Genomic DNA, 13307 nt, shown 5'->3' with positions numbered 1-13307 from the left:
AAGTTGCTTATTTTCATTTTGCTGTTGTCATTACTGTTATTCCTCTATACTGAGAAGACAAGAAAAATATTGAAAATGACAGGGACAGGATATAACCTAAGAATTGTAGTTAAGGGGATTTTAAAATGCCAGCAAAGGGGTAAGGAAGCAAAGATATCATGAGGGTTAGTTAACTTAAGCATGACTATATAACGAGTTGAAAATATTTGAATCTATAAAGATGCTGGCGGGCTAAAATAAACTACACCTAGTTAGGGGGGAGCAAACAAAAGCGAACTGTGTCAGCAGAAAGACAGTCCAATAAGCTGGCTCCTTTAAAAAGTAAGGTACAAGGAGGGAAATGGAGATGTCTCTAGAATAAAAGAAACTTAAGATAAACCAATCACAATGTGCAAATCTGATGAATTCTAAGAAGAAGCAAGTGAAAAACTAAACATGGACATTAAACCATCTGAACTGTCATGTATGAAGTGTGTTATAGGACTGCTAGGTTTAACTTCATTTGTGGGCAGGTGAGCACAGTCCTACAACTGCAATACTAGTGGAAGACAGACAGAAGAGAATCTTGAGATCCAGGCCAGCCTGGGCTACACAGCAAGCTCCTAACTTGAGGTATAGGGATAAAACTGAAAGTCAAAAAGTAGCTTAAATAAATAAATAAAAATAAAGCCTTCCGTTTGGGACACGTTAACTAGACGTTCTATGCAAAAGAAAAATTTGTAGTGTAACATGAAGACAGAGTATTTGTTCCCGAGGAAAAACTGTGTTCCCTAAAGAAGTGTTATGTTTCAATCAAGGGGCAGTCACTAAAAAATATCCGGTCTACCTCTGCCATTATCTCGATTTTATTCACTCACTTTTCTTAAATAAATCAAGGTCCTGAGAAAAAGTGAGCTACGTAAACGATAGGATGGAGTGTTTGAAAGAGTTACGAATTCTAGATTTTTTAAAAAATAAAATTGTTTTCTCTGCTTATTTGTGTTAGAAAATAAAACCGTAAGGATTTGGATAAAAAAATCTTTATACTCGAAGCATCCCAATGACTAGAATGTTGAAGTATGGGGGCCTCTTTTCCGATCTTATCCTCAGCAATTCCCAAAGCACTGGGGTCCTTTTTTAGTTTCAAGGCACGTACATACCCTCCCTCCCTCCTTCCCTCCCTCCCTCTCAAAGCGTCAGCTAATAATTTAAAAAATAAATTTTTATTTTGTCAAGAGTACGCTCAGAAAAAGGGTAATAATAGCGCATTCTGGGAGAGAGCACATTATGCCGCGGGAGGGCTGCGGGGGCACCGGTCAGGACGTCCGGCAGCGGGTGGCAGAGAAGGCGGACCCACGAGCCGGGCCAGCGGGGCCCCAGAACCCTCCCCTCCGCCGCCGCCAACTGCGGCCAAGGGCGGCTGGAGCACCGAGCAGGGCCAGCCCCTTGTCCCTTCGCCACGCTAACGCCAAGGGAACCAAGGCCAAAGCTTCCGCGCCACTACCCGGCGGGTTCCCACTTCAGCTCCGCGTCCCGTACTCCGCTTCCGGGCCCGCGGGGGAGGGCCGAAAGAAAACACGCACCAATCTCTATGTAAGCGTGGAAGACGTCTGGCTTCTACGCCAATGAGAGAGCTGGTGGGCGGAGCCAGGGGCGTGGGCTCGCTCCGGGATTTAAACTTGAACGGCCGACCGTTAACGACAGCATTGAGCGTGAGGGAGGGCGATTTGTCCCCCGTGTGATTGCGAATCTGTGGTCCTCAGTGGGCGGCGAGGAGACAACCCAACCCGCGGCAGCGGTGGTGGCGGCTGGTGACGTGCGCGGAGCCGGCAGCGGGGGACACTTCCTAGGCCAGGGTGCGGCGGAGGCCCGTGCTCCTTCCCTGGACCGCCGCGCGTGGATTTGCGTTCCCCTCCCTGGCCGGGCTCTTGCATTCAAGGTAAATCCCGGCGTGGGCTGCCTGGGGCAGAGGCCGCCCAAGCTCCTCCAGGTCACAATGTGCATCCTGTACGCGCTACTCTTGCCCGGAGGCTGAGCGAGCTGACTGAGCCCTCGGGACCAGCGTGGAGGCTGGGGACCGGTCCCTGGGGAAGGAGCCGAGCTCCCGGCACGCCCACGGCCAGATGGTGCGACCCGTGTTTTTGTTCGAAAAGCAGGGAAGCGTCTCACGTTCGGGTTACACCTTTTGTGGGCTCACACCTACAACCAGCCTTCCATAGCGTTTGCTTAGGATTTAGGATAGCGGGTAAAATTGAAGGACCCGCTGTGTGACTGTTTCCCGGATAGAGATAAACCTTATAAAATCTGTACATTAATAATGCAAACAAAAATATTAAACAGTGTCCTTTCAGGTTTGTTAAGTTTTTCAATACGCAGTGTTGATGAAAGTGAACGCTAACGCTTGTGTTGGGTAATGAGATTTCCGAGAAAGCAGGTGTCATTTGACTCGGAAGTTAAATTACACCATAATTTCAGTTATATCCGAATCCAGGAATTTAAGATTTAAAAATCCCACCCTCCGAATCCTTTCAGCTGTAACTAGGTAATAACCCTGGACCATTACACTGCTTAAGATGTTTTTTTAAATAGGTATTTTGGTCATTCACAAAATATAAGATTGGTGGTTTAGCTTCTGTATTTCTCTCTAGCTGGTGAGATTGTCGTGTTTTATTAGAATCAAAAGAAACTGACCATACCTGTAGACCTTATGAAAAGTTGCATCACCACATTTGAGGGGTAAAATAAAGGGAATGTAGTTTGAACACAAAGGACAACAGTTTATCAATGTTTTGTAAACATGCCATTTAAAAGTCCTCTTGGCTTTAGTGTCCAGTCGTCCCAGGCCAGCTCCAGAAGAGAGACAGACACACACATATTTCAATTAAACTCCAAAACCTTTTTAAATGGAGAAAGTAGAACTTAAGCCCTTCTTTACATTTCTCCAACATCACTCCTATCTTTGAGTTTTAATATTACTTCAGTGATTTTGCAAACATACATTCTGGGGTATTCTCATTTGCTTTTTCTGAGATGCCTGACTATCAACCATAAGGTCACTGAATCATTCTTTTAGATTCAGAGCGTCTTAAAAGAACTTTATTTGAATTTAAAGCCTTAGGCTCTGGCTTCTATAGACTCCTGAGCAGAACACCTTTTAGTTAGGGCTTTGGAGGGGGACTTTTTAAATATGGGCTATTTCTTAAAGTCTGTTTTTCTTTTCTAGGTTTTTCCTTTTGGTTAACTCAAGTCAAGGCAAGCAAAATATGGTAAGAAATTGCTCAAACAGATCCCAGCACCCAGTGATGGCTCACAACTGCCCAATCTTAAGATGCCTTCTCCCAACCTCTAAAGACACCCATGTGATACACACACATACAGACGTTTAAGACTTAAAAATTAAAGGACAAAGCAACTCTTTTTAGAATGTCACGTTGACCAGAAATGTTAAGTCTCTTGGCATCACTGTTTTCCTAGCTCCTCTGCTAGGCTGTGAAAGCTATGATCCTGTCGCGCCACTTCTTCTGCCCAAGTTTACCCACTTTATCCTCTAAACCTGGAGTTCCCACAGGTCTGTGATTATATATTCCACCCCTGGAGCTACAGGACTTAAAGAAGCACCAGATTACTGTAAATATTGTTTCTAACTGTCCATGTGTTCCTTGTATTGAGCAGTATCCAGATACAATCCGTTCTGAGTCTTGAACATAAACTAGTTACTGGTTGATTGACAAACATTTGGGTTTTATAAACATGTCTAGTAAACGTGAAGAACACTTGCAGTGAGTTACTAAAGTAGGGCTCTTGTAAGTTCGTTTGCTATGGCGTGGTCACAAAGGACAGTGCGTCAAGAATTTCATGTTTTTGCATATTACCAGTGCTTTTGCTACATAATTTTCTTGCTTTTAAAACTTCTTAGTGACCCCTTAAGATATGATTGACATACTGGCTGACCTAAATTAAGCTTCCGTTGCTTTGTAGTCACACTAAGTATGTGCTAATTTCCAATCCTAGAAAGGACCTGTATTTTCTACCATGGAATCAAAACTTTTTCTTGTTTGGTTGAGGAGTTTCCTATAGCCCAACTGGCCTTGAACCTCCAGCTTCCACCCAAAGGCTGGGATTATAGGTGTGTGCCAGTACACCTGATTGGCTCAAAACAGATTTTACTCCTCTGTCTCCCAGTTCTGCAAGGTTGAACTTCCAGAACTTGGCCAACAAAATCCAAAAATGTTTTGACATCTCTAAAGGGTCATAAGAAGAGTGCAACATACATTATTTTTCAGAACCTAAAATATCTACTCTTACCCTTGGTAGAAAAAAATTGCCAGCCTCTGCACTAGCTTCCTCATTAAAAACATACTTTGTGGGCTGGAGAGATGGCTCAGAGGTTAAGAGCACTGGCTGCTCTTTCAGAGGTCCTGAGTTCAATTCCCAGCAACCACATGGTAGCTCACAATCATCCATGAGACCTGGTGCTCTCTTCTGGCCTGCAGGCAGAACAATGTATACGTAATAAATAAACATTTTTAAAAAGACATACCGTACTACACTGAGGTAGATTCCAAGAAGCATCACATCTGGCACTAAACCCATCTAATCCAATCTTTAATTGGTGGAATTTAATAAGAAAGTAAGACACTCTGGCAAAGATCTTTGCCATCAGTGGTTATCTCATTTGCCTTGAAAAGGAACAAGTGTGAGATGCTGTTGACTTAGGAAAAAAGAAAGAAAAAGGAACATATGATATTTGTAGTATCAGGCTTTAATGAATTTAAATTCAAGGCACAGATTTCCAGGGGTATAGCTAACAAGTGCTTTTTGCTTTTTCATTTCATAATTCTTTTGGACAGGAATTAAGAGAATATTTAGACCCTTTACTGTTTAAGACTTGTTAGGTCTTTTTTTATGAGCTAGTCTTTAGAATTTTAGCTGGTTGTTGCTTCTTTTCCTGGTAGAGAGCCTAGCTTGCTGAGCCTATACAGTAGTGTTAACTTCTGCATCTATTATACAGACCCTTTTTGTTGGAGTCTCTGAAACATTATTTTCTTCTTCTGTGTCAGCACAGTCCCTTTTGGCCTTTGTTTCTTCCTTGTGGAGTATATGTGGGTGCTCAATGCGTCCTCTACGTACAAAATGCTGGATCCGAGATTCCAGTCCTTGACATTTAGGGCGATCCATGAGGGGCTTATATGTGCGCATTCTCACTCCTTCTACAAAGGCACTAGTTTGCTTTATGACAGAGGGCTTAATGTTTCTCCATTCTGTTACTTCATCCATCTTTGTTCCTGCCCCACATGTTATCATGACAGAATCTAGTCCTTGTAGCATGCTATATAGCATGTGGGTTTTAACAGCATGATTTGCCCATAGCTGTTGTAGGTGGGTAACATTGAATTCTTGAACCTCGTGATCATAAATCCATTTGGTATTTTCAAATTTGCAGTCATACAAAACTAGAGGAAATTCAACTGCCATGCTGAGAAACAAATGCAAGAATGCACAGCAGTTAGTCAATAGTTCTTTTTTAAATACCGAGCTTTAGTTGAGATTAAGGGGACAAGGAAGATCTACTAATGCCAATGGTTAGTAACATCTAAGAAAATACAACACTGTCTTAATCTGGAGCAACTCTGACTTCATTTTAAAAGGAAGGAAAAAAAAGCAATGATCAATTTGATTGGTATTAAGTTCATGTCAGTGGCAACAAATGACTAAGATGTGGGTTGATAATCCGTAGGATGCTCTGGCTCCCCATACCATAAAATTTAAGACTGGATATTTATCCAGATTTGTTCAGCCTAGGAATGAACTACTGGTATCACTGTTTAGCCACAGCCTGTTCACAAAAGAAAAGCCTCTTTTCTATCTTCCCTATAATTTCAGAAGCTGGGAATTAGAAGCCCAATCCAAATATCCATTTCCTTATTAATGGAAAAATCTAGTATATGTTCATAACATTCTACAAATCAGAAGTTTGTGAAGGGAGCTGGGGAGATGGCTCGGTGGTTAAGAGCACTCACTGTTCTTCCAGAGGACCTGGGTTCAATTCCCAGTGTCCACATAGTGGACTACAACCTTCTGTAACTCCAGTTCTAAAATATCTGACACCCTTTTTGTGGCTACCAGATAAACAAGTGGTGTGCAGGCATACATGCAGACAAAACACCCATACACAAAACAAAATCTAATAGTATAAAGTTTAATGAACCACATTATTTCAGTAATCATGGGAGAGAAAAGAATGTATTAGTTTGGTTTAACTTACCTATATTGAGGTTTCTCAGGATTTTTCTCTATGTTTAACAATTCATCAATAATCTCTGGCTTTTCCATTCCTTGGCCAATCAGGAAGAGGATAGCCATCATACACCGAACTTGATGATACAGGAATGCCTGGCCAATCACTTCAAATTGACATAACTGGAAAGGTTCTTGCCTTCTCTCCTCACCCAGAGTCTGAGCCACTAGTTGTACTTGTGCAGACAGAATAGTCCTCTGAAAATTAATCACTCCATTGGCCACATCCATTTTACACAAGTTTCTGAAATCATGAGTGCCAACATACTTCTGAGCTGCAGAATTCATAGTTACAATATCTAAATCAGCACGAGGGAAAAAATAACGGTAAGTCCGCTCAAGGCAGCTAAACCTAGCACTGAAGCTAGGCTCTACAGGGGCCCAGGCCAATATTCGGATATCTGCAGGGAGCACCCGATTGAGAATGTGGGTATAACGGATCTCTTTAGCAACATCATCAGCTTCATCTTTTAAGTTAAAATCATCTGAATCCCTGCCCCTTGGAAACTGAGAACGTAGGTCCAGAGAAATCACCTGTAGAATTAGAGAGAAACTGTTTCAGAGATGATCTAAAGACTCAGTATGTACACTCAGATTTCCATTATTACTTGCTTTGAGAAATAAGTATTGGCCCTTACCTGACCAAAGGCACTAACTCCTTTGTCTGTTCGACCACACCGGTGATAGTTGGATGTCTGTCTGCTTTCTACCAGTCGGGTCTTGGTTAAAGCCTCAAACAGTTTCTCTTCAATGGTATTGCTTGTGTTTTCCTGACTGGCAAAGCCCTGGTAACCCCAGCCTAGGTAAGCTATTTTTAGAGCTACATGTCTTCGGCCATGAGCACTGAAATCAAATGCACGCTTAGCTTTTCCAGAGCCTAAAGGATTTTCTCTGATGTTTGAGTCTTTGATACTATTAGCCTGTTCTTTCTTAAGTCTTTTCACTTCCTGCTCCAGATCCTTTACTCTGTTTAAAAGTTTCTCAATCTGGTTTCTGTCTGTGTTTTCAGCCATGACAGCCGTAGGAAGAAATCATGCAGGTCCTGCATGGAAAAAAAAGTGAAGTAATACATCAGCTCCAGTGCCTTTGCAGATGTTAGTGTCACATGAATAAATTATCATCTAAGCTGCACATAGCAGTGCAATCTTATAGCCACAGTACCTGGGGGCACAAGTTCTAGGCCAATCAGGGGTACAGAACAAGATACTACCTTGAGAAAACAAAAGAACACTCAGATTTAATTTGATGTTAAAAGTGTAGGTTTAGATTGCCCTACAGTTTAATTAGTATGGATTCATCACTCAGACACTGTCCCTTTACATTCTATCTGGCTACTTCACATAGGAAAAGGGAAAGATGCACCTATTTTTTAAAATTTAGGGAAATGCCTCAATTTCATTTCTCTATTCCTTACTAACCAAGATGATTCGTGTAGAATGTTTTCCTCCCTATAACATTTCCTCTTGATTTCTCAGTAATTTAAACAGTATTTTTAATAGTGACAATTACTTATATGGGCTACTTATGACTACTTCTGTTTCTATTGTTTTATAATATTTCAAGTAAGTGGCATATATATTGTTATCTAATGTTCTGTTTTGTTTTAAAGGTGGCCCAATAGAAGCTGTCTTAATTGAAGAAATATAATCAATGATTATATTTCACATCAGAAGTAGAACCTGGAGATAAATTTTTCTTTAAGCAGTTGTAATGGCAGAAAAAAGGTAATAACTACTAGCTTTTTTACAACCAAATTTCTTACGTTTATAAAAGATTTCTATAACAGTTATACAAGAGTTAGTGTGACATAATTTAGATCTGGAAGTTGAAATTTCTCCTGTATTTCAGTAACCAAACAGCAACAATACCACAGTCTGAACACTTAGGTGGTTCTAACTAATTTATGACTGTAATTACTTGGATAGCATTTCTACATCTGGTCTAGGGCTGACTGTGACTAAATGGTTCCCTTCTAATCTTTGGAGTTTATGATGAAAGATTAAACATTAAAATCTTACAGGTGAAACTAAAATTACTAGAAGAAATATGGGGAGATGACATTTTTAATATTACTGAACTATCAGAGAAAGCCTGGTGGGGAATTGAACTTAGAAGCCGGGCAGTGGTGGCGCTTGCCTTTAAATCCCAACATGGGGGGAGGGGGAGGCAGATGGATCTCTGTGAGTTCAAGGCCAGTCGGGTCTACAAGAGCTAGTTCCAGGACAGGTTCGAAAGCTACAGAGAAGCCCTGTCTCAAAAAACAAAGACCAAAAAAAAAAAAAAAAAAAAACCTGAACTTAAAGCTTCCTGTATGATATGCTGGGCAATTACTCAGTCACTAAGCTGTATCCCTAGGGAAAAGGCATTGCTAAGTAAAACATGTTCAAGTATTTGAGAACAGTTAATTGTGGAACAGTCTACAAGGATTGGAAAGTTTGATGGTATACCACTGTGGAGGAATGGAAAACTCACAGGTGATCCCATCTTGGAAATTGAACCTATGCTACCTGCTTATGCAAATGTGTAAAAGCTTACAAGGTACTCGAGTACTTTAATTAACAAGTGACTATAAGTCTAGATTATGTCAATAAGGAACTGGATAAATCTGATACAACATTAAATGGTAAAGTAGTTTTCATGTGCTGACAGCTGAATCACCACAATTCAAAGTTCAGAAAGATTTTGCCGCCATGTTCCTTTCTATTGAAAAAAATTAGTGTTAATACGGAAAATTAGAAAACTGCTAAGAAACTGTCTTTTAGAGAGAAGTTTCATCAAGGAGGGGAAATCCTTTGAAACTATAAGCATGTATTTCAACTTCAAGAGAAGCATAGGGAAAGCAAAGTAGCAAGCAATAGATAAAACTACCTTGATCCCTGGGCTGAGGAGGAAGGAAGACTTGATTGGGGGAGGGGGAGGGAATGGGAGGTGGTGGCGGGGAAGAGGCAGAAATCTTTAATAATTAAATTAATTAATTAATAAAAAAATCAGCAAGAAAAAAAAAAAAAAAACTACCTTGATCCCAGTCAGGAAACCAACCACTAGGTGTTTAGGTGGTTGAATTTTATTAGGACAGATTTGTCTTATACATATACACAGAATATATGCATACATATGTGTGCTTTATGTATGTGCACAGCCCATTATGTTGATTTTTTTTGATCTTTAGGCCATTATCACTTAGGAGTAAAAGCAAAGACTCAGTGTGATTCAAACTGCCAAAGTATGATTCCAGCTCTGCTGTTTACTACCTTTGGGCAAGTTAACTTCCTGAAGCTTCCTATGAAAAAGAACTCATCCTAAAATATAAGGATTATATGGATTAATAAACATGAATAATGCCATATGTATAAAGATCCTCTAAGCATGTTATATAATGTTCAGTAAGCATCATGTTCCATTACATGGAGTCTCAAGCTTTCCATATGCCAGAACTCAGCCCATATCATAGGAGCCACCCAATGTGACATGGCAATAACAGTGTAAGAAAAGAGTAGAAATGAAAGTAAGTTGGGGCTGGAGAGATGGCTCAGTGGTTAAGAGCATTGCCTGCTCTTCCAAAGGTCCTGAGTTCAATTCCCAGCAACCACATGGTGGCTCACAACCATCTGTAATGAGGTATGGTGCCCTCTTCTGGCCTGTAGGCATACACACAGACAGAACATTGTATACATAATAAATAAATAAATATAAAAAAAAAAGAAAGTAAGTAATGGATAGAACTCTACCACAACTATTGAATTTATTATTGCTTTGGATTTTCCATTTGACTATAAAATTGAGACAAGAATGAGCAATTAATGAGGTGGAAATTGACCAGTTGTTATCTCTTACAGACAGCCTTATAATGTAGAAGAAGCAATGGAGCAACTGATAGGACCCGGTGGACAAAAATGGGCCAGTATGGACCCAGAAGAACGAATGTTAGCTGCTGCTACAGCTTTTACACATATCTGTGCAGGGCAGGGCGAAGGAGATATTAGGAGAGAAGCCCAGGCTAGCCAGTATGATCCCTACAGTAAAGCCTCAGTGACCCCAGGAAAGAGACCTACTCTGCCTGTGCAGCTCCACTGCCCACACATCAGAAGCCACGTCACTTCATCAACATTTTCAGAGGCTTCCCAAAAATGCAGAAAGCCAGTGATGAAGAGAAAGGTTCTGCGCAGAAAGCCAGATGGGGAAGTACTAGTGACAGATGAGTCTGTTATCAGTGAGTCCGAATCTGGTACAGAAAGTGATTTGGATCTCTGGGACTTACGACACAAACTGATGAACCTACAATTTCAAGAAGGCACAGAATCCCCAAATGATGCTTCACAGAAACTTAACCTACCACATGAATACCAAGTTAACCTACCACGTGAATATCAAGGAATTTCACAAGAAAACCAGCTCATTTGCTATCTGCGAAGAGAAGAAATGGGCCCTCCTGTTTATGAACAAGACTTGATTGTTGCCAGCAGACCCAAATCCTTTATTCTCCCCAGGCTGGATCAGTTAAGCCGAAACCGGGGCAAGATAGACCGAGTAGCCAGATATTTTGAATACAAAAGGGACTGGGATTCAATGCGGTTTCCTGGTGAAGATCATAGAAAGGAGCTACGCTGGAATGTCCGAGGACAAATGCTTTCCAGAACAGAACCCCAGTCCAAGCCTCAACATGTGTATGTTCCAAACAATTACCTAGTACCAACTGAGAAGAAAAGATCTGCCCTTCGGTGGGGTGTCCGCTGTGACCTTGCAAATGGTGTCATGCCGAAGAAGCTTCCTTTCCCTCTTTCTCCTTCTTAAGTCTTTTTTACCTGTCTCCTTCCATCGTATTTAGGATAACCTAGTTCTTCCTCTCTCTCCTTTTAAATACAACTGACTTGAAAAGCCTGCAGAACACAGGGTAAGGACTTCACTGGTCCTTCCTATATCACATTAGGTACCATACGCCACTTAGATTTCTAAACTGACATTCTCAAATGCAGCAGTTTGGGGGATTGGGGGAACTACCTGAAATGTGAATTTCGTCAAAGTAGTAAGTGCCATTTTGAAAAGACTTGTAAACTGTGGTGTGTTTTTTTTTAAAATTAGTGGGTATTGGCAAATGATGAGTTTGAACCTTGTTTTAAGTACTTCCCAGTGTAAGAGGACCTCGGCCAGCTCTAGGCCATGATTCTTCCTCTGATCATCTAATGATACTCAAAGTTTCTGTATATAGTCTGACATGAAGACACAGAAATGAACTGTCTGGGTACAGATCAAAACACTAGTTCTGGGTTTTTGCTAGAACTTACATTCTTGATAATCCAGTAAGGAATACCTAAAGATCAGAGTTGTCTATTTCAAGCACTAAATGTGGGCCTGAAGTTTTGATTAAAGTGTTTATTCAAAAAGGAAAATAAACATGAATAGTCCTGGTCATTGAAACACTCTCCAAACAATATCTGACCCAGGGCCACCCACAGCTGGACATGATCAGGAAGAAAGATAATCAGTAATAGCTAAATGCTGTGGAGGAACTGACTCCAGGAAAGTAAAATCTGCAAACTCCAATAGTACATCTGGGCAAGGACGATGCCACAAATGCCTGGAGATACAAATTAAGGACCTTGTAACTCAGCAAGATCCATCATACATGCAGAGCACAAAAAAAGTTTTAGACTCAATTCTAGGTGTAGGATTAAAAATAGAACAGCTTTTTCAAAACAGTTGATTTAAAAAAAAAAAAAGTTTGCCTGGACCCAAAGTTCAAATTAAATTAAAGGGGTTTTTGAAGGTATGAATCCCAGTTTAGCTCTTAAGCATAGATGAACCCAGTCATGAGGCAGATTTAAGTGGAATGACCCCAAGACTTGGCCCAGTACACTAGGTTTATCAATGAAATTTGGAAGGTGGACCCACAAAGGGAATTCCTGGGTGTACTAAGCACCCACTCTAAAATAGTAAGCCTCGGAGTTTTTGAAGTTTAAAAAAAGGGAGAGGGGTGTGGATAAACATTTCCTCGTGATAAAGGGTTCAAAACGCGCTATGATCATTAACTCTGTATAACTAAGTATAGCGTAGAGCAAAACCCAAAATAAACTGGTTTCCGCCAAGCCTTCCTCCCATACTTTCTTTACTGGGCTACACTATTGTTTGTATTTGAGCAATTCAGAGGCCCTCTACTCCAGTTGCAGAATCTAAGCCCCGCTGTTGGGACCTATCTCCAAGAAGTCCCAGACACGACACACGCGCGCTGTTCTAAATCCCACCTCATCCACCGGCGCCTTCCTGAAGCCCTTAAGTACCGGAGCAGGAGATAGTCATTTAGCTTCCATTTGCTCATTCCTCTTTAGAGCTCAAAGCAGCCCACCTAGAAGAGTGTACACTTACCTTCCGGTCATCAGCTCGCGGCCACGCGACTAGCAGGAAGCTGAGACTTCGTGTCTCCAGTAAGCATGCGCCGCCTCACGGGAGGCGCGCCTGCGGTTCTGGGAAATGTAGTTCCGAGGTCCGGTGGCCGGCTTTAAGCCAAAACCCATCCTAGTAAGCACAGGTTTCTGACTCAGCCCTGTCTTCACTCCAAGACACAATCAATGACAAGAACAAATGACGAAATTATAATTATGGTCTAAAATAAGTTTTTAATGCTGACTATCCTATATAAAAACTAGGAGATTGAAAATCGTGTTCCAATCTTGCACATCGTTTAATTAACAGGAATTTAACATTGAGAGTAAAAGACATCTACTATTAGAATGGTAACGTAAAGGCTAAAGGGAAATGCTATAGCCTGAGTGAGACTGTGACAGTACAGGGCAAAGGAGTGCTGCTTCAGCACCACGGAGAGATCATGGCGACAGTTTTGTTGCTTTTCTATTTTTTGTCGTTTCTAGAAATGTTGCCACGACTCTTAAAATTCCAGTCGGAAATCAGAAAATCCTGGTTTATTGGTCCAAACTTAGCATAAGGGATCTACTCCCGAGCTGTGCAATAATATATGATGTAGGTAGTGGTGACCAGTGTTGCTTTAACGGGACCACGCCTTAGAATAAAAATTAAAA

General features: G+C 41.1%; 2 protein-coding genes across 2 annotated transcripts; one reads left to right on the top strand and one right to left on the bottom strand.

Annotated features, from left to right (window-relative positions):
• The first annotated feature begins 1666 nt into the window (after positions 1–1666).
• Hyls1 (HYLS1 centriolar and ciliogenesis associated) lies at positions 1667–12115 on the top strand. Its single transcript, XM_057768988.1, has 4 exons — positions 1667–1918; positions 3203–3245; positions 7886–8000; positions 10113–12115. The coding sequence occupies exons 3-4, from the start codon at positions 7987–7989 to the stop codon at positions 11065–11067; spliced, it is 969 nt and encodes a 322-aa protein (XP_057624971.1). The 5' UTR covers positions 1667–1918; positions 3203–3245; positions 7886–7986; the 3' UTR covers positions 11068–12115.
• Pus3 (pseudouridine synthase 3) lies at positions 4713–12664 on the bottom strand. Its single transcript, XM_057768987.1, has 4 exons — positions 12637–12664; positions 6915–7318; positions 6245–6810; positions 4713–5455 (listed from the first exon to the last, which is right to left on the bottom strand). The coding sequence occupies exons 2-4, from the start codon at positions 7287–7289 to the stop codon at positions 4954–4956; spliced, it is 1443 nt and encodes a 480-aa protein (XP_057624970.1). The 5' UTR covers positions 7290–7318; positions 12637–12664; the 3' UTR covers positions 4713–4953.
• Between the last annotated feature and the right edge of the window lie 643 nt (positions 12665–13307).

Source organism: Chionomys nivalis, chromosome 4 (genome assembly GCF_950005125.1).
Source record: "Chionomys nivalis chromosome 4, mChiNiv1.1, whole genome shotgun sequence".
NCBI lineage: Eukaryota > Metazoa > Chordata > Mammalia > Rodentia > Cricetidae > Chionomys > Chionomys nivalis.
Note: the sequence above shows the minus strand (reverse complement) of the source record. Positions and strands in the feature narration are given on the sequence as shown.

Excerpts from the sequence above, each read along its gene's own strand:
- Pus3 (XM_057768987.1), bottom strand. The coding sequence starts at position 7,289 with ATGGCTGAAAACACAGACAGAAACCAGATTGAGAAACTTTTAAACAGA. Across the intron at positions 6,811-6,914 it reads GAGTTAGTGCCTTTGGTCAG|GTGATTTCTCTGGACCTACG; the intron begins GTAAGGGCCAAT and ends CTAATTCTACAG. Across the intron at positions 5,456-6,244 it reads CCTGAGAAACCTCAATATAG|CATGGCAGTTGAATTTCCTC; the intron begins GTAAGTTAAACC and ends TTTGTTTCTCAG.